This window comes from Xiphophorus maculatus, chromosome 14 (assembly GCF_002775205.1).
Source record: "Xiphophorus maculatus strain JP 163 A chromosome 14, X_maculatus-5.0-male, whole genome shotgun sequence".
Lineage (NCBI taxonomy): Eukaryota > Metazoa > Chordata > Actinopteri > Cyprinodontiformes > Poeciliidae > Xiphophorus > Xiphophorus maculatus.
Window position 1 is genome coordinate 8,203,425 of NC_036456.1, and position 24,965 is coordinate 8,228,389.

The 24,965-nt window shown below is 41.4% G+C and overlaps 1 protein-coding gene across 6 annotated transcripts in view; it reads left to right on the forward strand.

Moving 5' to 3' along the window:
* The first annotated feature begins 905 nt into the window (after nucleotides 1-905).
* col4a6 (collagen type IV alpha 6 chain) overlaps nucleotides 906-24,965 on the forward strand; it is a 123,756-nt gene continuing 99,696 nt past the window's right edge. For 2 of the 6 annotated variants that reach the window (XM_023346026.1, XM_023346031.1), the window contains exons 1-3: nucleotides 906-1,235; nucleotides 1,313-1,517; nucleotides 1,730-1,775. In XM_023346026.1, coding sequence (XP_023201794.1) covers nucleotides 1,507-1,517; nucleotides 1,730-1,775 — 57 coding nt within the window. In that variant the 5' untranslated portion in view covers nucleotides 906-1,235; nucleotides 1,313-1,506. The remainder of the gene's footprint in view (nucleotides 1,236-1,312; nucleotides 1,518-1,729; nucleotides 1,776-24,965) is intronic. The other 4 variants (XM_023346028.1, XM_023346030.1, XM_023346027.1 and 1 more) reach the window with 3 other exon arrangements.

Sequence of the window (24,965 nt, forward strand, 5' to 3'; positions counted from 1 at the left end):
TGATGGTCTGTATATGGGATAAATCTACCCTGTTTACAAACAGGTGGCCAGTGCAGCTGCCTGTTTTTTTTTTTTTTTTTGCGCAGACTATCAAATTAAGCCTGTTGACGATAAAATCAAACAGCAACAATGCTTTCTTATCAGTATTATTTTGCCCTTAAATTGCTTGCGTTCGCTGTAGGATTTAGCATGACGATCTTTGACTTTAATAAGAGTTTTGGGCACCAAAAACGGTGACCTCTGCTTCCTACTCATCCATTTATTAATATCATGACACAATGATTCAAATACGGTAATGTGGTGACAAAAAACATTGGATTTGTTACATTGGCATATGAAAGGAAAGAGGTAATGCAGTGGGACTAGGTATGCTGAAGTGAAGTGGCCCGAGAGTACAGCCTTGAGGAACCTCACATGTGATCTTGTGAGTTTACATTGTTTTCGATCCACATTTTAACTCGGAGTTGGAGCAAATGGAGATGACTCACATAAATATGACATCAATGAGCTAGAAAAAAGAAAAAAAAGGGACAAAAATCACCAACTGAGATCCTGCCTTACAGATGAACCATTATTCAGATTCAGGCCGGAGGATGACGTCATCGGCGTAACAGATACATCAACAGGCTGTTAAAAACGGCGTTGAAGGCTCAGGTCAAGATGAATAAAAATAGAGCACTAGAGCTAAAAGAGGACTGTTTGCAACTTGAGTAACTCACCATGGCTATGCGTGGAGTGCAAACAGACCAGGCTCCTGCCTGCTTCACAATTAAATCACGATAACAGAAAGAAAACTATTTTTAAAAAAAAATTTTCATGTGCTTTTTTTCCTAGCCTTGCTAGAATTTGTGCAACACTAACATATGTGAAGTGATAAAGAAAACAATATACATTTAAAATAAAATAGTCTGTAGTTTTATCGCAATGCAAAAAAAGTTTTGGCACTTTTTTTTTTATGGTGATAAACGCGAGATCGGCGAACCACTGCAGATGGCAGAGAGAGTTTCAGCTTTGATTTCAGACTGTGTGCTTTTGCATTCTCGGTTATGGAGGCGCTGACATGTGCGTCAGTGTGTGTGTCTGTGTGCGCGAGGAGACGTGCATGCGTGTGTGTGTGTTTGTGTGTGTGTGTTTGAACGTGTGGCCCCTCCTCCGCCCCTTCGCTGCTTTTCGCCGCTGAGCCCAGAGCGCAGCAGCTCGGAGAGCGCAGCAGCCTGTGCACCGCTTTGACTTCGGTGAGTTGGGAACAAACTTCTGACTTTTTGGCCAGATTTCTGTTCATGTTTCTTTTTTCTTTTGGTCACATTTGCAGCGCGCGCGAGCGCGGAACTTGCGAAGGGGTTCTCAGGTTCAGCGGAGGGACTACTTTGTCTCTTCTTATCCGTGTAGATGACACAGGAGTGGAGGTTTTGGAGCTGCCGATGAGCGCGTTTGAGGTGAAGAGAGGATCTTCCTGCTGGTGAAGAGAGGGGGGAACTAGTCTGTGGCAGCCAGGCGGATAACAAAATGAAATTCCTGTAAGAATACTTCTCTTCTTTTTTTCTTTTTTTTTTTTTTGTTCTTGTTGCAAAAATCTCCGTGCGAACTAATAATGCCCCAGCATGCAGTTGTGCGGTGCACGACCACAGCTCCCGTGCAGGTCATCTGCCAGGAAACCCCCTCCCCAAAACAAAAAAAACTCCCTCACATAACTCTAATAAAGTCAACTAAAAATGTTTCTGTGTTGCAGGATCTGTGTGCTGACTGTCTCCTGCGTGCTGAGATCTACGCACGGAGTAAGTACCAGTTGTTTCTAGGCTGCTATTGGTCCTGCAGGTGAGGCGGCTCTCCGCATGCTCTTATGAGCCGCTCACACTGCAGATTGTTGATGTGTGTTTAAACCACTGCTGCTCGTGGAAGTCGGCGAAAAAAATGTGTCCAACTTTGTTGAAAACCAAGATATAAACGACGGATTTTTTTTTTTTTGCGCGCAAAACCTCTCAAATGTCATATCCGCCTTTTAAGTTTTGTTATTTTTTCCTTCACAGTTTAGAATTGATTTAAATGAGTGTTAAATGGCACTTTTGTTGTCATTGAATTACTCCTATTTTCTGTCTTAGTTGTGTGGCTCACTTCATTGAAAGCTTCCAACGAAGCTGCGTTTAAATGCGGCCCTGGGCGCTGTTAATGCGGCTGATGTTTGAGTGGACCCGCTCACAGTCATTTGCATTGTAAGCCCCGCCCTCCTGATGAATATTTATGAGGTTCATTAGCGCAACAGGCTTTTCTCTAAGCCACACCTTTCAGCTCGGCAGCTTGCATTTTTGACGCTCCTATCATTTCCTCTGCCTCTTTCTGTACCGGTGCTTCCCAAAGCAGGGCGTCCCTGGTGTGAAATCTAAAGTTATGAAAATGACAGCTGAAGAATAATTATTAGAAGAAATGGAGGAAAATACAGTTTATAATGGACAAGCATAAAGAAGTGCATAATGTAAAACTGGAAGGGTTTTCTAAAATATCAACTATTTGCTTTTAGAAGCAGCCTATTATAAACATCTAGTCCTCCTGTATGTAATTTTAACTCGACATGTTATTAGCAAAAGTCCTCTGATCAGACGAGACGACAGTTCAACTTTTTAGGCAGCGCGCAAAAATGTTCGATGTGGTAGAAAACTCCACGTCACCCTGAATACACCGTCCCCACAGCGAAACAAGGCGGTGGCAGCATCATGGCGTGGGGATGGTTGTTCTTCTGCAGGGACAGGGAGGCCAGTTAGAGTTGATGGGAAGATGGATGGAGATGATTACAGGGGGAAAAAACCTGGAAGAAAACACTGAAGAGGTTGAAAGATAAATCGATATTTATGTGTGTCAAGACCCAAAACACAATGGAGAAACATATCTGATTTTCTTTCCACTTTGTGTTGGTGAATGACGACTTTTTGAATGTAGTACTTTAGCATACTGTACATTAACCTGATTATGCTTCCATATGAGACATTTTAATTATTCGTCAATTATCAGCATTGCCTACTTAAAGCAACGAGGATCTACAGGTGTAGAAAATTACATTAAATGTTTCTATAATTTGCTAATTAACATGCGGCCGGCTTTGCGTGAAAGCAAAATCGATTCATTCTTTCCACTTTTTTCAGGTTTCATTCATTTCAGGAAGGGCTAAAATAGTATTTATTTGGTGATTAATAACCTGGTTTATATCCGAGTTGCAATTAAAGAAAGGAAAAAAAAAAGATTAGAATACGTCAGTAAGAGGAGTTTATCAGCTGAAAGTCAAGTAAGCAGAGTGATGGAAAACCTCCTGTGTTTCAACACAAATCAGCTGATTGAGCTGCATTGACTTTAAATTGACCCCTCCACCCCCAGCACCACATCCCTGATTGTTTTGTAGTGTGTGTGTGTGTGTGTGTGTGTGTGTAATTGGCTAACTGAATGGATGTGTGGGGGCACTGACTGATACATTACTTGGGTGGTCGGTGCCTATAGGCATGTAAGTTGCATCCTTTGTAAATGAAGCCTAAAGTTTGTGTTTTGAGAGAAAATAAATGCAATCTGAGTTTGACTGCGAGTTGACACAACGTCTTTATAAGGTGTCATCAGCATCAGCGCAGACGAATGAGAATGAACGCATTGTTTCTCTGTCACTAAAAATGCCAAGTGATCACATTACAATCACATATTCTGAGACGACGTTATTCAAAAGTGTCAGACGTCTGAGCAAATTTCTCCAATAACATCTAGATTTAGTTATAAAGTTGTTGATCAAAGGTAGTTATGAAGCCTGACTTGGTGGCGGCAGCATCATGTTGTGGGGATTTTATGGTATTTAAAAAACCCCCAACCTTTTCTGGTTCATTGTAAACTTCACAAATGACAATATTTGTGTTAGTGTCACATATCAGAGTGTTGTGAAATGAACAATCGAATTAAGCTAACAGTCTTCTTCTCCTGTAGTTTATTTGGTGTGACAGTACCATCTCCACCTACCTGCTGGTGTCATGGATATTTAGCATAAATGTTAACCAATTTTATTTAATTTTTTTCAAACTGAGGGAAAATATCTGGCTCTGCGTGTGTGCTAGCGTGTTTAGTAGCTTTGTTTGAAACTTGCTAGCCACAGCGCGCCATAAGTTAGCCACACAGCAAAAACAGCCAGAAGTTTTCATACAAACCATTTATTAACCCTCCAGACTTTTAAAACAAAGATGCTTTAATCTTTGTCTCTCACTTCAGTCTGTATGTTAAATAAGCATTTGTTTCAGGAGGGAGTTGAAGTTTTATCTTTTCACTAAAACATGTCAGCGAACATACAAAGATGGAATGTGTTGGCGGTTCAGTTGGTCTATCGGGCTGACACAGATGTTGGTGCAGGGAAAACATCACATGCAGGTGAGGAGGAATGGCCTGCAGAGGAGAGTCATTACGGCAGGATTACAGGGGTGGAAAAGTAAAAAGAGTTGGCACAAGTGATTGGAACCGCAGGCATTAAGACTTCATATTGCTTTTTGGTTCAGCTGCATCTTGCTATCTTGCTAGTTTTAAGAGTTGATATGAATCAAACCTAGTGTTTTTCAAGGAGCCATTTTACTGCTTCATTGGGACATTGGAAATTTCTGCGTGTTCTCGCCTGAGTTCGGCAGTTTAGTGGTTTAAATAAATGACATAGAAAAGGTGACATAATATGTAGGTCAACATTTAGGAAAGTTTTTCATAATCATCATTTCAGGCGACTTTAAGATAAGCTCATAAATTCACACATTTCACATGAGAATGAAGTCGAGGCGTATAATATATGAAGCCATGACAATGTACAGTAAGTATGTGCAATATAACAAACAATGACTGTGATGTTGGCCATATGGGCAGTTGCACAGGGCGGCATTGGAACGGGCGTGAAAGCCTCGTGCTGGACTTCGTAGCATTTCATGCCAGCTCAGAGTCTCGGATGACTTTCTGCATTTTGATTGGTTATATGAAATGCGATCTGGGTGGGCGTGGCTTCAGTCAAAATCCAGGATGGACGCGTTACTTGAAAGGAGAATGCCTCATCTGTCACGCTTTCCACTCAGAGCGTTGGCAACACGGCTGGACTCAGACATTCGTTAATGTCCGCGCCTGTTGTATGTTTTTAAAAGTTGAGAAACCAAATCTAACCGACGTCAACAACTTTAGCGTTTTCCAGACATAATGTTGCAATTCCTTAATTTTCTGATATCATGGATCCGAAGAAGGAAGGAACTTGACATAATGAATCCCCTTTTAACCATTTTGAAGTTCGATTTAGTCATTTGTTGGATTTACACATATAAACAGACCCTTCCAGGTTTTCATTACTTGTGTTTAAGATTACATTTAGTGTGTGAGTTTAATTTCAGAGCCGTCATCTTGGCCAGGCAAGCTAAAAAAAATTAGTTTTATTTAACTATAAAACTACTAAGGGTAGATGGGCCTCAGTGACAGGTAGTGCTGCAGCTTAAAAGTTTCTCATCTTAAATATATAAAATACTTTTGTTGCATATACTTTATATGGAAAAAATATACTCAAACTGAAACATTTTGTTTCCTTAAAAAAATTCTGTGCACAGTAAAAAAATTTATTTATTTTTTTTCCCAACGTTTTTTGCACATTTGGAAATGCAGCCAGCCTTCGCCCCATGATGACATTAGATATTTTAAAATGTCACTTTTTGGTTCCCAAAACAGTTCTTCCCCCGCCTTTCCCCCCCAGATTCCTCTGAAGCTTGGTGAGACTTGTCTCCCGCTCCCTGCAGGTGCCACAGGGTGGAACATTCCACAGAGGGAGGGCTGATAATCAGGGTTGATTTGTGGGTCCCCCATTCTCTTATTTCATTTTCTCAGGCGCTCATCCACTCATTAGTTCCCCTCCAACAACCAGTTCTTTACCGATTGATCCTCAGAGCAAATCAAGGCTAGCTGTCTGAGCATCTTTTGGTTAGCTTTTATGTCGCTGTTTGGATTTCTTTAGCCAAACGAACGTTCCTAAATTTGACATGTTCTGCAATAAATATAAATAACATGTTTCTTGGTCTGGCTGATGTGCAAAAGGAATGTGTGCAGAAATATTGGGGATTGTTGTGAAGTTTATAACTTTTTGTCTTGAAAACCCGCATGAATGTTGACGACGTGGGTCAGAAGAACCGCTTATGATAAAGTTCTGATGGTGTTTTGAGTAGAGACGCAAAGGCGAGTGGAAAATTTGATCTGAGAAGGAGGACTGGATGTTTGGTTTGACTGGACGCTGCTGCTCCGTTTCAGTTTTCAGTCTGGCTCTTAAACTAACCCGGATTGTTTTCATTCCTCCCTTTTTTTTATTCTTATTTTTGTGGATACTGTCTCAGTTGTAGCATAAACTAAAGTTAATTTCATCATGTAGACGGTACACCAAATTTATGGCCAATCTTTGCTCGGAGAAAGGTCGAAACACTTTTGTCGCTGAGCGTATTAGGAACCCTATAAACCACATACAGCAGCTTTAACGTGCTCTCGAAAAGCCTCTGTTGTTGCTCTCCCAGACCCACATCTAAGAGTCTGCGACCTGTGTGGTTCACGCAAGCAGTGGAGCATGTCTCCCCTGTCCCTATAAAATCCTGTGTTTGTGAGTGAGTCGGTGCAGGTGTGAGGAAAGACATCTTGAGCTTGGTTTTACGCGGGGGAATACCCGGTGGTATGAAATGATTCCGGCGAGCAGGCTGGATTTTCGGCTTTCGTAGCGCTGCTCCCCCACAGACGGTCCAAAGCCAGCTGTTGAGTGAAGGCCTCTGAGGTTTGTCAGAGGACATCAGTGAACAAACGGCATCGCGAAGACCAAAAAAACGAGCTTTTCACTAGGGATGCACCGATCCACGTTTTTCACTTCTGATACCGATACCGATATCAGAGGTTTAATATCGGTCAATACCGATCCGGTATTAAGAAACCGTGCTGAAATGACTTGAAACATTTTCAACACAGATAAAAATGTACTGAATTTACACAACTCTGTACCAAGACAGCACAGTTAAATACACCGTAAGCTACAAACATGTAAAAACAACAACTTTAATTTGTTGAGTCGGTGCAATTAGCAGTAAAACAACCAATGTAAAGTAAATCATAAAGAAACTGACAAAATCAGCAGATTGACGAACATGGTCAAATTTTATGAAAAAAATAAGCAATAAGAAACCTTCTTTCAAATGGTTCAGAAATTGCAATTATTCATTCTAAATATAACGTCGGATAAATAATAAATCGTAACATCACTCGGAGCACAAAATGTAGAATTAGACTAAATAGATTTGCAATTGTAATTGCACATAGAAATGATTCGACAAGTGAATAGAAATGCATCTCATGCCTTTGAAATTGGTCCTTGCAAAACCTCAAAAACAATATTTGACTTCTAATTTACGACAATGGACTACATTTTGTTGGTCTTTCACATAAAATTCAAGTAAAATATATTGAAGTTTGTGGTAGTGACATGGGAAGACGTAAAAAAGTAAAATCAGTCCAACTTGACGGTGAAGAGGACCCATCTTCTTTCAAACAACAGGAACAAAATCAGCTGCAGAACTAAGCTGAGTCGTCCCAGATGTAAACCCTGTTGGGTTTTTTTTTTTTGCTCCTCTGTTAGCGCGGTGGTTCATGGTGTAGCTGGAGGCGCCATCATCCCCCATGGTTCGGCCTCTGCACCGGGGCATGTTCTAAATGGATGAGGGCCCAGTTTTGGTGCCCTATTAAAAAGAATAAATAAAAAAAAAATTTCTCCATGCAAACTAGAGGCATTAATAGGTAGAGCTACATTCGCAGGGTCAACGTTTCCCATCTGAGATGGCGCCATGTTGCTCCCAAAAGATGTTCAATACATTTCCAAATATTTGTGTTTTTCACACATTAATAAAAATGTAACAATACTGAAACAACGTGCTTCATATGAGCAAACGAGTTTTATGTAAATTAAAGTAAACCATGCATTCATTACAAAAACATTCTAAATCTTTGGACCGCCCCACAAATGATGATGCCCTGGGCTACTGCCCATGTACACTCTTTCTACTGCCTGGCCCGGCTCGGCGCAGCCAGCTTCAGGCATCCAGGTCCCCCTAACCCCCTCCTCTTTAGACGGAGCCACCGCTGTCAGTTTGTCCCCCGATTGGTCGCGGTGACCCCAGAGGTCAGAGTGCGTCTGAGCACAAAACGGGGGGAGGGTTGTAGCCGCGGCGACCTGTTAGCAAGCCGCCGCCTGCTCTGCAGCTCATAGAGTCGTATGCTTTTGCTGTCTTTGATGAGAGGAAGATGAGCAACAGCAGCCAGCTGTAATAAAAGAGAGAGAACGAGAGCGAGGTGGAATCTTCCCATCTTTCCTCAGGGACTTGTGAAGGTCTGACAGAGGGGAGCTGAGGTGGGGCAGCTTCACGTTGCCTGGATGCTCAGTGAGAGTGCTGCCTTGGCTTGTTTGGCGTGCCAGATCCATTCAGCCCCCCCCCCATCCTCTCTCCACCTCCCAATCATCAGGCTTGTTTGCACTTGAGAGGGATTACATTTCCATTGTTTTGTTTGCAGGGGTTTCTCTTGGATCCGTCTTTCATGCTTCCCTTTCTTGTTTTTTCTTTCCCGACGTCAAGTCTCTATGCCAATGGACTCTGTTGTCTTTCAATTGGTAAAATGTTGAAAACCACATATGATTTTCCTTCTGCGTGATTAGCTGCGTTCCCTTTACAAATGTGTTCAAACCTTTGTCAATAATCCGCTAATGTCGAAAAAAACACAATTCCGCTGTTGCGGCGTTTCCTATTAATAAGAAATTCATATCAAGTCACACATGAGTAAGTGTGTTTGGACAATGAGTCATTCCACACCGTCATCCTCCAGCTGCTTCCTGTTGTCTCCTTCTTCATGGTTTTCGTCAGTGAAAACTCCGGTTGTTGATCATGTGACTCGTGTGAGGCGGAAAAAAGTGTTTCCGTTGCAATTTTGCGAAGTAAACCAATTTCGATACGAGCAGCAAAACTTTTTAATCGAAAAACAAGAGGCTTTTTTTTTTTGTGGAAATTGCCGTGTTTCCATGAAGCAAATTTATTTTCACAATTTCAAATTGTGCCGTTGTTTGGTCAATGGAAAAGCATCTAGCGTTACGCATTACTCTGTTTCCGTCATAAAATCCTAGTAAAGTCAAACTGTTTTTGGTGCTAATGTGACAGCATGTCTGTATTTTGAGAAAGGTAAATACTGCAGCCAGGTCATGAAATTTGGATGTATTCAGGTGGAAAGTTGCAGCTTTTTCTCGGTTCCTTACAGACAGTTTGAATGAAAGAAGTTCAGGGGATTCAATCCGGGGATTCCAACCATTTCTTCCCAAATAGCTACCGCAAACCCCTCGCTGCAGCCGACCGAAATGGGAACTATATCATTGGCACATCAGATGCTTCAGTCATTGTCTGCTATTACCGCCTCACTGTGTCTCGGCCTGTCCCTGTAATTACGAATACTTCCGCTCTGATTTTCCACCGCTCGTAGCCACCGTTCTCTCTTCTTCTTCTTCTTTGCAAGCCGGGTAATTGGGATGGCCTTATGTTCTCCGCTCCAACACCTGGATCTAATGCACGGGATCAACTTTCCTTTTGGGCTTTTTGAATAATCTTTTCACCCACTGTTCTCTGGGTGTTCACCTCCTTCCCTGTTTTGTGACGGCTCGACTGGAGCAGCTGGCGAAGGTGATGATGTCATTTGTTTTTCGGAAAACAACGGGTGAAGCTCAGGAGGTGCCGCAGCTTATTGCTGTATATACAGACTTCACCAGAGTGCTCCGACTTAATCTCTTTGGAGGATTTTCCATTAATACTTGTGTTTTTTTGTTTTTTTGCTGGAAATTCGTTTGCCTTGTAATATTTGGGAAAGATAAAGTCTTTATGCTCCATTGAGCTAGATAAGCACGCGACGACAGCCATCTTTGTTTATGTTGTTGCTGTGCGTTGCCAGAAGTGTTTGCGCTTGAATGCATTTAATGGGACTTAGTGTGACCAACACAAGCCGTGCGCAAGAAAATTACACGCTTTTCAGATTTGTTTTACAAGCACTAATCTGAAAAGTGTGGTGTGCACATGTTTTCCGCTCCTCTTTCCTTAATTCTTTGGATGCAATTACAGCAACAAATCTTGTCGATTACGACTTCCTACTTTGCCTTAAAATCTTCTTCAGAAAGTAGTTTGATCTCTATTTTTTTTATTGCTTTTTCATTTATTTACAGTTTAAAATGAACACGTCACATGTTGACGTAAAAAAAGCTTTGAATGAAAGGAGTAGTTTGAAAAGAAAAAAGATGTGTATCCCTTCGCTGTAACGTCAGCTTAGTTCAGCTTAAACACATTTTTAAACACAAAACTTCCAATGTGTACGTACAAAGATAATAATAAAGAAAATACATGATCTTTTTCTAAATAAACAGTGCAAAAAAATGTCATTTAAGGGCAAACCAAAACAAAAAGGCTAAATTTTTGTGGGCTCTAGTGTCCCTTATATGAAAGTAGGCTGACAGGAAACGGGGAAGGAGAGGGGAGAAGACATGCGGCAAATGTCGTCGGGTCTGGGAGTCGAACCCGCGACGGCCACGTCGAGGACTCGAGGCCTCCAAATACGGGTTGCGCTAACCGCTACGCCACCACAGCACGCCCTGTTTGAGGTTTTTTGTTGGAGTTGAGAAACTAGGTATCTTCAGAAGGCGATACGGTCCACTTGATTTTATTTCGAGATATCGGATGAGTTATTATCGGCACAGTTATTAAAGTTTTATACGTAAGAAATGTTGAAATCTGGATATTCCTTTTTCTTCAACTTCTCAATTGTGTTGGTTTATTCCCAAAAAAAAAAAAGTAGCAAAAAACTTTTAGGTTTGTGGTTACAGTGTGACAAAATGTAGCAATTTTTCATTTTCATATTTCTTTTTTCAACATATTAGATGCTGTTACAATCAGGCCAAAAGCAGCCATTTTTAAAACATTTTCTGGGGGGGGTTTGCTTCAGCATCTTTTGGTAAATTTTTGTCCGTCACTGTCGTCCCAAAAAATGCCATAAATCACATTATCTCCCCAATTTGTCTTGTAGGCCTCCCCACAGGCCAAAATACCACACAGGTCAAGTGTAATATAGTGTGCTTTGTAGCTGATTATGAAGCTGTTAGCGGTTAGCCGTGCCCTGCGTTTGAACCCTTATTGAAGACCATTTGTCATCTGAGAAGTGAACCTGCAGCCGTCCATCTCTACTGCCGAGTCTTGCGTCTTTCCCTGCTGCTCCGTGGCTCCGCAGCTTCTATCTACGAAGTGCGAAAAACAACGTCAAGACCCCTCTGTGAACTCCTCAGCATCCTATTTTTTTCCCCCCCGACTCTTCAGGTATTTCGTGAGCGGAAATCCCGGGGCGACCGAGACTCTTGTTTATGTGGGAACGTAGCGGTCGCCGTTTAAAGTTCCCCACAGGGGGCGGCGGGTATTTTCGGGGACTGGGTCATGTCGTCCCGTGACTCTCGTCCATAAAACCGCCTGGGCCGGCTCCCAGTTTTTCCTCTGCTAACTCATGCTTGACTGTGGGACTCTGGGCAAGCGTAAGGCAACTTTTGGCATGCGCAACAAAGGGGTTCTTGTCATCCGTTTCTGACGTCGTTGACTTGATGTCAGGTTAAAAGGCTTTGAAAGAATTTTTTTTTACAAAAACATTTCACTTTTAAGATTTAAAAGTGGGTATAAAAGTTGTTGCAAGGGTTTCCACTGAACTCTGACTCAGCTGTTCTGCAGCATCAAACCACCTCGCACAATTCCCTTAGCTTTTCCCTCATCCTCTTGCTTTTAGCTTTTACTTCAGTCGTTATTAATTGAAGGGCCTCTACTCGTCCTCTGGCTCTGTGCCTCGTGGCCAAAGTGGCCTCAGAAGGCCACTAATGAGGAGGGACAGTTGATCATTGTACCAGCCCCACGTTCCAGAACGTGGCAGCTTTCAGAGGGATCGTAAACTCCCGACTGTCATCTAAAAGTTTCATCGGAACAACATTTTAAGATCTGATGTCCACGGCAAAGGAGTTGCGGTGTTTTGCGCCGGTTGTCAGTGTCCTGTAACCGGGTGTTTGTCAACAGAGCCTAGTTGCCCTACATATTTATTCAGTGTGAACTCGCTCTGGCCGTTCCTAAAAATAGATTGCTCACTGACTGACCTGAGAGCAGTTTCAGCTGTTGGTAGGATACAGAGAGTACGGACACGCCATTCACTCATACCTGGATGTTGTTTTTCTCCGTGTTTTGGGAGGATTTAGAAAAAGATTTAATCATTCTTGGTTAGATGTGAAATCTAAATGTTAGCTCTCTGTAAAATGTTTTGTGTTTTGGCTTATTCTACACGTCTTCCTACCATATGAAAAAAATATTGGCTCTGAGAAAATGATGATGATCATTTAAATTGATGGAATTAGGCCTAATGCAAATGCTATATTTAGCTAACAAAGATTAGCAATGATAATGCGCACCGCAAAGGACGTTTCTACATACTTTCCTTTATTGCACAAAAAAAACGTGGGTGTGGAACAGAGCAGTTTGCCTTACGTGATTTTCTCTGTCATCGCTCATCATTTAATATAATTGAGGGCTGCACTAAACACCGCCTGCGGCAACTTTTTTTTTTTTCTAGACCTTATTAGCCGTTTGACACAGCTCAAAGATTCATGGCTCGGGGGACTGTGCTCGAACATAAAAGTCTTGAATGCTCCTAAAATCTGCAATGACACAGACGCACATACGCACACACCCCCCCCCCCCCCCCCCACACACACACAAACAGAGAGAGAGAGAGAGTCATGACCAAGGCCTGAAACCCATTCAGCTTAGGGTAAGGATTTTCTTATCAAAAGCAAATTTGGCTTCATTTTTAAACTTGACGTGAACTCCAGTGTTTGCTCATGTTTTTTTTTCTTTAAATGCACAGATTTCCTAAACTATGTTGACAGTGGCAGGCGGTAATGTCAACATACAGCATGTTTGTCCTTTTAGCCTGTGTGAAGGTGTGGAAGTAAGCTTACTATCTGCATATTTCATAGCATTCTTAGCGCTCTTTTCTATCTATTTCGTTGGCTGCCCTCGAAAATCACCAGCAGCACCTTTTTTCCTCCTCCAACCCATCGGGCTGTTCATGCATTCCCGATGCCAGAAGATGGCATTTAGTAAACCGAAGCGCATGTCAGACGGCGCGGGGACAGGTCTGGGCGTACAACCCGCCGGCCCGCAAGGGGTGACAGCCAATAAACCTCAGCCGAGGGGATGGAGGAGGACGCAGGCACATTCCATGTCATCACCACAGCTACCGGGAGCACCTCCTCCATCGCTCTCGACCACCACCTCTCACCTCCGCTGCCCTATGGCTCCCGGAAGAGGTCACACACCTGTCTCCACTTCTTTCCTCCTCCACTTCGCCCGTTCTTCTTCTCTGCCGCTCTGCTCTCACAGGAACTCTCGGGCCCTGGGGTGTTTTGTTGAACATTTTCAACTCTAGGCTCTATTTAAGCACCGACATAAAGGAACACTGCAAAGAAAAAAAAAACAAAAAACTGGTCTAGTTTCTAGTGCAAATATCTTAGGACACTTGAAATAAGACAAGGCTAAATTACGTGCAACTTTTCAGAAATATTTAGGAGCTTGTTTCAAGTCAATGATTCCTTAAAATTGATGAAGACGTACTTGTTCCACTGGCAGATTATTTCACTTATAACATGCCAAAAATGTCTTGTGAAATAATTTGAATTTTGAATTTGTACTTTTGAAAAACCTTGAAATTAGGAAATTCAAAGTAAGTGCATACATGCTTTTAGGTACAAAGGGAAAAATAAGAAAAAGTCATTTTATTTTTACGACATCACTCATGAATATGAAAATCTCAGATTTGTTCACTTTTTAAAAAAAATTCTGTAAAGATTTAAATTTGAGACCAAATGGAGAAAATGGCTCGCATGAGTGAAGTGATTAAACTCCTCCAGAGTTGACGAAGACAGTAAATAAAGTCACATATTTAATTGGCCCATTGTGTCATTTCCTGACCTGTGCGATTTTTATCTGTTTATGGATTTGGAAGTGTGTGTGTGTGTGTGTGTGTGTGTGTGTGTGTGTGTGTGTGTGTGTGTGTGTGTGTGTGTGTTTTAGGTTGTAGCTGATAAGAGGGAAGACGACAGATGGATGTGCAGGTGCGGGCATCACCTCTGGGTTTATTGGAGCACAATTGACCAGGGATTCACCTGTTGACAGGAGAGATAAAAGAGGCAATTTATCATGTAGCGGCTGCCTCGACGGAAACGAAGGAATTTCTCTGACTGCTTTCCATATAGAACTGCCTGAGTTAGCATAGTTATTTTATTGCTTCACACTAGCTTTGGCAATGGTTTGGCATCGGAAAAGATAGAACCAATAATAATGTAATAATAATACATTATTTCAAATAGTGATACATTTTTGACATCTATTCTGTTTTACACAACCATGAATGTCAGTATTTTAGCCATTTGCTAGCTCAACAATTTGAAATGTCTGTGCTAGCCAAATTCCCTAAACAATGGACATCTTGAGTAAATCTTAAAACAACCCCAACTTAAGGTGAAAATTGATCGCAGGATTAGTTGTCTGAATTGTTTGTGGTGTACTTTTGAAGTTGCTTCATGCTAATTTGGAAAATTTGTAAGGATGAGGCTAATATTTGATACGTGTGAAACGCAACTGGATTTTATTTGAATCTGTACAGTAAGGATAAAGTTAATTATCACTATGAACCAGCCAAGAAGGGTTTAAGTAACAGTGACCTCATAGGGAAAAGTGAAACAGAGGCATGTAGCTACATAAAGAGACGTTCCAGTGCCTGAAGGTAGCTTTTTCTCTCTTCTTTTCAGACTGCAGCTGGAGGTCTAGAGATAACATCACTCGACTGTAACACTAATAAGTCTTTGCACCGACCAATGTGCCATTTTGCAGAGCCAAGGCTTTGCTGCAGCTAAGCCCAACTTTGCTAAATCACAGTTTTCAATGAGATCACGTTGTAGGCAGCTGCCTCAGGCCTCAAGCGGACACAAAAAGGGAGTCAGAAACCGTAGACGTTGTGTTCGACTGCAGTCACACAGACAGGGGAGGTACACACAGTTCAACAAGATAGCAAAAAAGATGCTCTGAAACTATTTTATCTCTTATTTCAGCGCGTTATTACGAACACAGAAAGTCAGATGGATCCCAGGCATCTTCCCTGCAACTCACTCACTGTTACCATCTCGGAGCAAGGCGTTGTTGTTCTCATCCAAGTGGCGCTTTCCCATGAAACCTCCTGATACTAGAAGCAGACTACGTGACACTGCTTGATACTACGTGATGCTACGCGATGTATCGCGTAGTAAAATCTCTTCTTGGATTTGCGAATAACTACTCAAAATAAGCAGAAACGCGTAGCAAACCCCAGATAGACGTGTCTGTTGCTTTAGTCTATTAACGTCAACGTAATATTTGCTGTGAATAACGTCGAGCTTCGTGCTCCACCAAACTGCGAGCATCCAGAGGAAGATTGGAAACAGCCACGAGCGTGTCGGTAAAAGTTATGGGACTCTGCAACGTTGCCGCTGCACACATTAACGCCGTTACTGTGTGTGTGTGTTGTTTTTTGTTTTTTTTTAAGAGAAGCAACACTGGGAACATTTTATTCTTAATGCCCATTAGCGAGTGATGAAGTCCTGGTTGTACATTTACTCGCTCCGGCTCTCATTTCCTCCGCCGACCTAATGCTGCTGAACGGCCACGGAGCATTCCGTTCCGTCACTGATAAGGTCAAAGGTCAAGCAGAAGTGGCGAGGCGAGGTGGGAGGGGTGAGTGTTGGTGGGTGGAACGGAGTATTCTGTATTAACTCTGCCGATTTTGCTTTGTTAGTTTTTTTTAATTGATTTTCAGAGGAAAAGAAAGATAATTATGCTGCGTGTTTCATGCTCTGTTCAGGCTGTAAAAATCTGTGTAGTTTCACCAGTTTGAAGACCTTATCAGGAATCTACACCAGCAGGTGGTTTCTGTCATTATTGGCTCACTTTTCCAGTTCCAGTTAAATGATGACAAGCCATTTTTTCCCCATAATTTCTTTTTTTCCCCCTCCTAAATACTTCAGATTTGAACTGTCCATGTTGTCTTTTTTTCCCCCTCACTGTCTGAGATTAAATCCAACTAAACCTTCCCTGATTACGAAAAACAACCAGAATATTTTTGGATTTTACTTTCATCGCATTCTGTCGTTCACGGACATTTTCTTTAACGCCAGACGGGGAGGAGGGGAAAAAAAAGGTGATGTAACTGTCTGTCCCTGTACGCGTCTGATTTTAACTTTAAAATAAACCAACAGAGATGCAATTTGTTTCCGCAGCAGCAGGGCGAGTTTAACACTCTATTCTCTCCGTCTGAGTCGTGTCGTCGAGCCAGGCTGCCAGTCTGGCTGCCAACCTTCTGTCTTCTTCCTTCAGATTTTTATGAGCAGGGGAAAAAAAACACAAATCGTAAACACCAATGATTTGACAGCCCCATTATTAATTTATTCAGCGATCTGTTTCATACCCGTGAAATGCAAATCCCACACCAAGTTGGCACAAGTTTGCACACATTTATCTCTGTTATTGTAACTCCTGGCAGTTTCCGACTTGTTTCTGAGTCTTCTTCATCTTTTTGTTTACATGTTGGTCTTCAAAGGCTGCCACAAAAAGAGAGGAAATAATTACCTTTTGACAGCTTACAGTTTGGCCTTTTAAATTTACTGAAGTGCTTTTTTGTATCAGAGAAACCAATGAGAAAGACGAGGAAAACACTCGACCTAATTCTGCACTCCGGTCAATCAATTGGAAATGATCTGACTGATAGTGTTTGTATTGGTTTGAGCTACAAATTGGCTGGAGAAAGTTAAATTTACTTCTGCAGCTTCTGTAGCTAAATTAATCTGCTCTAATTTTACTAGCTGGGAAAGTTTGTGATATGTTGTTTGTCACCTGCAGCTGTTCAACATCCAGGTGTACCTATTCCTGTTATTGACCGATCAAATCAGGTCAGCACTTGCCAATATCAATTTAAGCAATTATGATTTATCTTAGAAAAAAATGTACATTTGTTAGGATTGCAAGATTTTTTTTTTCATATCAAAATCAGAAAATGTTCCCTTGATCGACTCTGATGGATGATCAGCAGGTAAAACGCAAAAAAAAAAACCCCAAAACCTTTTCTGTTATGATTATTCAATGTCACACTAATTAAATAAATCATAACTCCCAATAAATGAATCAAAAATGCATCAACCAGCAGGTTGATGCTGATGTATTTTTCTAAGGATTTCTAAGGATCAGAGCATCCTTAGATATTTGACCCCTTGCACATTAATAAACTGTTATCTTTCACTTTCATGAATATCTGATTGGAGGTCATTTTAAAGTTTTTGCAGAGACCGAGCTCGTCACCAAAGCAACAGGAAAAACCAGTGGAGACGTTGAAGAAGCTTATTGGTAAAAATGAGAAGTGACTGTTTTCTATAATGCCTATGAAGACATGTTCCCTGATTGTTGAGCAAGGTAGAAATTAGATTTAATGTCCTTTTTTTTCTTTAAGTAAACTAAAAATGTTGTTTCTGAACTGATAATCTTTGTACAAATGATCTTTTTGAAGACGCTTGTGTCATTTCCAAGCAGGTTGGATGAAAAGTAACTTTGCATCTAAATTTGCCAGGAGCATAAATCAGTTTGTGATTAGCTTCATGTCTTTATTACAAGAGGAACACTTCCACCTTTTCACCTCACCTGATCCTGAAAATAGCCAACTTTGATTATTCTTCCTTCAATAGCAACTTCCACATTAAAGAGTGGTTTTAATCAGGGCACCTTGGTAGTTTTCAGCAATGGGAAGAAAACTGGATTTTTGGTTTTCCAAAAACCGTACGACCATCAGTCAAGCCGAGAATTAGTCGATTCCAGTTGACAGAGGATTTCTTGGTGCATCTCCGCTCTTGGCACGAGTAGAAAAGCCACCGAAGAATTTGATTCTCACTTTACAGAGTTCAAGGAAGAAGTCTACCCAAATTTCAGCTAAAACGTTTCCCATCTGGAAGGGGAACCCACTACTTTCTATGAAGACCTCCCGTCAGGTCTGCAGAATCCCCATCAACTTAGAATATATGAGTTAATCAACTCATATTTTGGATCTTGTTGACATGATGGGTCCCAATGGCATCTCATGTTTCCTGCTATAGTTCAATGCAACCTCCTCCTGTAGGCTTTTGTTGCCTTAGCACCTCCAACCAAGAGTATCGAGGTTTTCCGTCGTAAAAGTGAGTTGAGGAACCGCCATAGAGCGGCTTGTCGGGGCAGGACTCCTGCAGGTCTTGAAAGCATACTGACTGTCAGCTCTATAAAGCCCAGTTAAGTCCCTTCAGTTCTTCAAATAATAACATAAAAAGCTTCATTGCACAATCCAAACATCTGTTCATCCCCAGTGTTTAAGGTATGCTTTAGGAGATGTACTTTTTAGTATAACTTATGTCTTTCTCAGACCTGACATATAGGGTTTGAGAACTCCGTCAAGATCTTCTAAGAGTTTCGATGCTTGTTCTCAGACTTTGGGAAGGAAAACGTCGACCTCCTCTTCGTTTTTCTTGCCCACCACGCTCACGCAGGACGCGGCGTTCTCATCGACTTCTGTGTTTCCGTGACAATCTCCAGCCTCCTGAAACCTCCCGTTTGCGTGCGATCCATCAAGCCGTGCCTTCAAATCCTGTTTGCGTACACGCCGTCACGTCTTACATGTGCGACTTCACAGATTGCTTTAAGCTGTAGAGTTTCTGTAAACTCTTCCGTCGTGTGTACACATGCGTGTTTACTAAACAGCTTTAATGCGGCGCAGATGGAGTTCATACATGCTTTAGGTGACCCACGTGGTCGTCTGTCTCAGGGGCGATTGCAAGAAGCAGGGGGGCTTTCTGGTTTAGGCAGCAAACAACGTCCCACAGCAATGGATCAAAGCAGGTTTTAAACTTTCTAAAGCATCGTTCTGACGGTGCTAAATTAGCTCCAGAAAGTACTTTTTTTAATGTGTTACAGAATAATGGCACAATATGGACAACCTGCACCACAGGCTGTTCTTTTTACATACACCTTTAAATTTTTTCCCGAGAAATTTCATTTGTTATTGTTATTATTATCATTTTATTTTATTTTTAAAAAAAAGGTTCTTGGATTATTATTTTTTTGCTCTCTTGGGTAGTGAAATAATTTCTTCTGCAGGAGGTTTTCAATTCCTTATCGTCACAACCATAAACTTAATGTTGCTGGGATTTAACATTAACATAAAGTTGTGCTTAAGTCTGGTGACGTGGAGGAAAATGATAGTTGACACAGTTTTCTAAATTTATAGATCTTTGTTTTTTTAAGTATGCACTTTGTAGAGTATGTTTCTGCATCTTTTCCCAGATTTTTTTCCCCCCTTCCTCATTGCAAGGTTGCTCTGGCGTTCGGTTTAGAGTAAATATCCCTCAAAAAGGTGAACCTCACAATAAAAAGAACCCCAGAAGATGGGAGACATGTGAAATCTTTCAACAAAAATTATTTTGCAAAGATAATATAGTTAGAGCTGATGGTGATAGGTCATGATGCTTGGCAACCAAACACATATCAAACAACTCATGCCAGTAGTGAAACACATTGTGACCAGTTTTGCAAAACGATGCGAGCAGCTGACTAAATCATTGAGAAAACGAGTGCTGAACTGTTGGACAACCACGCACACACTTTGGGGTCAACAAAATGTTTCATACATCGCTTTTCCATTTTGGCCTTATTTCCGTTTAATGCCTAACAGCAGAGTGAAATCTTATACTGATGTGCATTTTTGTGCTCTTAAACTTAGATTTGATTAACGTTGCAACCTGTTTTACCACCGGATCGTTTTTATTTCGTCTGAACAGCCTGGACTTTCAAGAAGCTGCGTTTTTACGTTTTTACTAAGATGGCATGAGCTAACTGATACCAAACATATGAATGAAGGACATGAGTTTTTTTAGTGGTTTATATTTAACACACAGAGACACGCTCTCAGACATTGGGAGTTCGAAGTCATCAGTGAAGCATTTGCTTAAGACTGCAGTATTTACTGTAAATGGAAAACCTGCAGCATGTTGCCCAACTTTTGAGAAAATGCAAAGAATTTAAGACTCAAACATTACGCTCAGACAGTAGCCAAGTAAGACATGTTCCGTCTTGTTATCCAAGCGTCGACTCAGCACTTCTTGCCTGGTAGCCATGCCAACCGCTCTTGGTTTCAGACTGAGCAGTCAGAGTAGACCAGGGGTGTCAAACTCCAGTCCTCGAGGGCCGCTGTCCTGCAACTTTTAGATGTGCCTCTGCTGCACCACACCTGAATGGAATAATTAGGTCATTAGCAAGGCTCAGGAGAACTGATCTACACAAGGAGGAGGCAATTAAGTCATTTCATTCCAGTGTTTTGTACCTGTGGCACATCTAAAAACTGCAGGACAGTGGCCCTTGAGGACTGGAGTTTGACACCCCTGGAGTAGACGCTAAAGATGTTCCCACTATCTGCCACTGCGGCTTGAACATATTTTGTGGAATGCCCGCTCTCACTCCGTATCGGTATCTCCATGTCGCTGGGTTGTCCTCTTCCTTGACAAGTGGCTGTGACATTGCTGTGGCTTTTCACGTCCAGCCTTCGCACCCCTCGGCCAACTTACAGAGCTTGACTGTTGCGGGAAAGAGTTTGCAAGTTTGTCCGTTGGTTTCTGCATGCACATTTGACGTGTTAACGTTCAACCCAGGTGCATCACGACAGGTTACGGGAACTGCAGATTGTAGGACAAAGTTTGTGGTAGAAGATCAGACTGCATACTCATTAGCTTAGACAGTAAAGACGCTGTCTAAACAGTGTTGAAAATGTGTAAACTTATAAAAGTCAAAAATGGCACAGTTGAAATAAATTCTTTCCATTCTGCCAAGAAGAGAGGTCAGTGAGAAACATTATTAAACTTTTCACTGTGTTGGTCTGTGCTGTGATGTTCCACCTGAAACTCGAGTTGAACCCTGTTTGGTCGTCTTTAATCAAACTCTACTTCGTTTGACTGGAAAGTCAAAGTTTGTTTTCGAAGGTGTGAATGCGAAATCGATGCGGAGCAACAAACCTGCACGGAAAAACCTCGGCCACAGCTCGACTGTAGCGGACCAGAAACCGCTACAAAAGTAGGAAGTGAACCGTGGCGCAGGGCATTCTGGGTAAAAACCATCAAAACAAACGTGTAAATCTAGCGCTAGCAGGAGAAATGGCTTGTGGTCATTTATCAAAGACAAAAGAGAAATCTACAACCGCTAAAACCAGACGCTAATCCATTTTTGTTTACATTTCGTGAAGAAGGAAGTTGTGCTTAGTGTCTCCTTCAGAGGTTTTTGTTTTTGCTTCCTTCAGTGGTTGTTGGTGCAGCGCCACCATCCATCTATCTATCTATCTATCTATCTATCTATCTATCTATCTATCTATCTATCTATCTATCTATCTATCTATCTATCTATCTATCTATCTATCTATCTATCTATCTATCTATCTATCTATCTATCTATCTATCTATCTATCTATAACCCTTTAACGTTTTAATGATAAATAAAATGATTCTCACCTCCAATCATGGAGTCCTGAAACTGCCCATCTTAGGCCTTGAAAACAAAGGACACAGTAGATAGGATGGGTTTTAGCGTATGAACATGTTTAGATATCGTTCACATCTACTGTACACCGATGACGCCGTTTGTGATCCTTATGCCAGACTCGTTTCTGTCGCCGTGGAGATCTTTTCCACGAATACGGCCGCCGCGGACGTCCAGCGGAAAGAGTGCACAAATGGCGCATGTTTACCAGAGTTTTACGGCGCCGTAAGCTTTATGTCTGTGGAATGCCGGCAGATATTCTGTGATGGATGGCTGTGCAAACAGAGCTATACAAACAGCGTTGGGCCGGAGCCAGCTGGAGCGCTGCAGGAGACTGTAACATCATTTATCTCCAACCAGGTGTTTTGTTGGCATTTAGGTTTCATACAAAAGGCATTTCAAAAGTTCTTTCAAGGGTGTCAGGTTGAGGGCATGTTAGGTTTCTCGCTTTATTTTTGTCTCTTGTTCCTTCACAGAAAGCACGTCAAGCTTGAAGGAACACATTTTGAGTAGATGGAACAGTTCACAATTTTCTCACAAGACTTGGATTGTAAGAATGCAAGTGCTTTTATCAGAGGTGGCATATTTGTTTCTCAAACATTTAAATATGTTGAAATGTATATGTATTATCATTTCCTAGGACTTTAAATGTAACCCCGTGGTTGAACTCGGATGAGAAGCTTGAGCTTTTAGGTAACAAATAACTCCAGATTGGTTTGGTGTGAAACACAAGATGAACATGTAGGAAAGCAAGTTATGAATAGAGTGTGGGATCTGTGGTGCTGTGGGCCGTTCTCTCTTCCAAAGGATCTTAAATCACCGGCAAATGCAGACGACAGCCCTGTCTGTTGTCTGTAGCTGCAAGATGTAATTATCATTTTATGTTAACTTAAAATCCAAACTAAAAAACAAGCTTTTGAAACAATTTTTTCATTTTTGATTTTTTTAAATCAGAACGTTAGCATACATTACTTTGATTTTTACTGGTTCAGCTAAAAGTCAAGTCAAAGTTTGTTGATATATACAAAAACATACTTAAAATCAGTTTCAGCAATTTCTCGTAGTGCGAGTCAGCGAAGTCCTAATTCGTCCCTTCCCTTTTCAGTCTTTGTTTGGCTTGTTCACTTACTTAAACCACACAACATGTTTTTATTTTCCCCGTGTTTCCTGTCACAAACATGCTCCACGCCACCTTCATCACGGCTCAGAGGTGACAGAGCTGATAGTTTTCATCTTTGTCGTCGCCTGAGGCTTTGATTTCACAACTGCTGTGACTCACATTGAGACTAATGTAAAGAGTCCGATAGAAGGGAGTGAAAACTTGTGGGAGTCGAAGGCGCCGCTTGCAACCCACTGGAAAGGAAATCCATTCTTCCGTCTTTTTCTTCGCCTTCATCCACTTCTCAACTTTCTTTCCCAACCCTTGCTGTCCATCACTTCCTTCCTTCCTCCGTCTCTCTCCATCCATCAACCCATCCCCGCCAGTCACTCCAAACTGTAGAGCAGCTCGTGGATTGATGGACCCTATGGACTGCAAACACGCTGCTCGCATTCCTCAGCTTTTGAAACTTGCCTGTTCCTCCTTGCCCCGACCAGGTGATTGTTCCGCTGTGTCTTACCATCAAGGAAAAGATGTTTGAGGAATCTCGCCCACTTCGTTCTGTGGAAATTACAGTTCATGGTGTTTGAAGTGAAAGGTTGCCACTGACCCAAAACAGGAATTTATCTTGGAAGAGGGCAGGTAGAAAGGAAAATGTGGATGCCCAGACTGAACAACGCTGCCTCTGTGCAGCAGTGACATTTAGTATTCACAGCTTTTTATTGAACTGCCCAAATGCTCATTATTACACTTTACATCAGATACAGCATGTTTACCTGTTACAAAGATATATCAATTAGTTGCACTACAAATTAAAACGAACTCAGTAATTTCCATTTGCATGATTTATAATTGTTCTCTTTTTTTCTCTCTCTTTCTATCAAAGACTGGATGACAAAAGTCTTCAGTCGGGTGCTGAGGTCTCAACTAGCCGGTTTTATATATATATATATATATATATTATTTTTTTTTTTTTTTGAAGGGCAATTTTGTTTACAGAAACTTTAGAATTCATTTTATTTGTTATTTCTGTTGCTTTGTCTATTTATTCTTGATATTCCAGTTTGTTGACCTTTGAGAATGTGTTCTTGCATTATCATGCCATCACCATCATATTAGTTGAGAATGGTCTCAAATCAACAATGTTATCGTTTATTGCAGTAAGATGTGGGACAATTTATCGTCCAGCAAAAAAAAAAATTTGTTGTCATGACGAGCCTAAAAACATGTTGCTCCTTCAGCAGTGGAGTCTTGCGCAGTGAGTGTACACAGTGGGTATGATTATTACAAATTGTAATCATGTAGAGTCTCATGAAGAAGCTAAAGGGGGATTTGAATTTTAAGACTCGGAGGTCATCACCAAAGAGAGATTATCGGAACATTAGTGGACGCATGCAGACAGCTGGGAATGCCAGTAAAGCTTTCGATGAAGGAGAAGAGGGTGAACAAAATTCAAGCTAATTTGGGATAAAATTCAAACATGTTTCTTGATATTATAAGACAGGATATATCATTAGTCTTTAGAACATGCCTGTGTCATTTTTGTTCAGATTTTTTGGTTAAAATCTACACTTTTAAGGGCTATTAAGATTGTTTTAAGTCCTACTTCATTTTAAAATAAAGACATGTTTAGCTGTTAGGACTTTTATTAAACCTTGACAACACAGAATATGTTGAATAAGTCATCAGAAGTCTGTTGCAGTCGTGATCCCTTTCTGTCATCACTTTTGAGCCAAACCAACTCAGCTGCTCCGCAGACAGCAGGAAGTCATGAAAGCTCCCTTGACCTTTGACTCTTCTCTGATTCGACACCTTCCTGGCACCTTTTCCAGGACAAGTAAATCCGGACAAGTGATTCTCATATAATTGATCTGGTTCCTGAAATGCAGATGGTTTGTTGGTTGATTCTCTGAAATGTAATATTTTAGTGCTATCTTCTCTTTTTAGAGACAAATCTTCTTTTTAGAAGGACAAAAATGAGTTTCGTTTGTTTTGTTTTTAATTATCCGACTCAACAGTTCGTCTCCTAGGAAGCACCAAACAATTCAGACTCATATATATGACACAAATTATTTTCAGCCGCCCATCCCAGCTCGTCTCTGAATGACTCAGACAGATAAGTGGAGAATCTGGGTCTCCTCTTC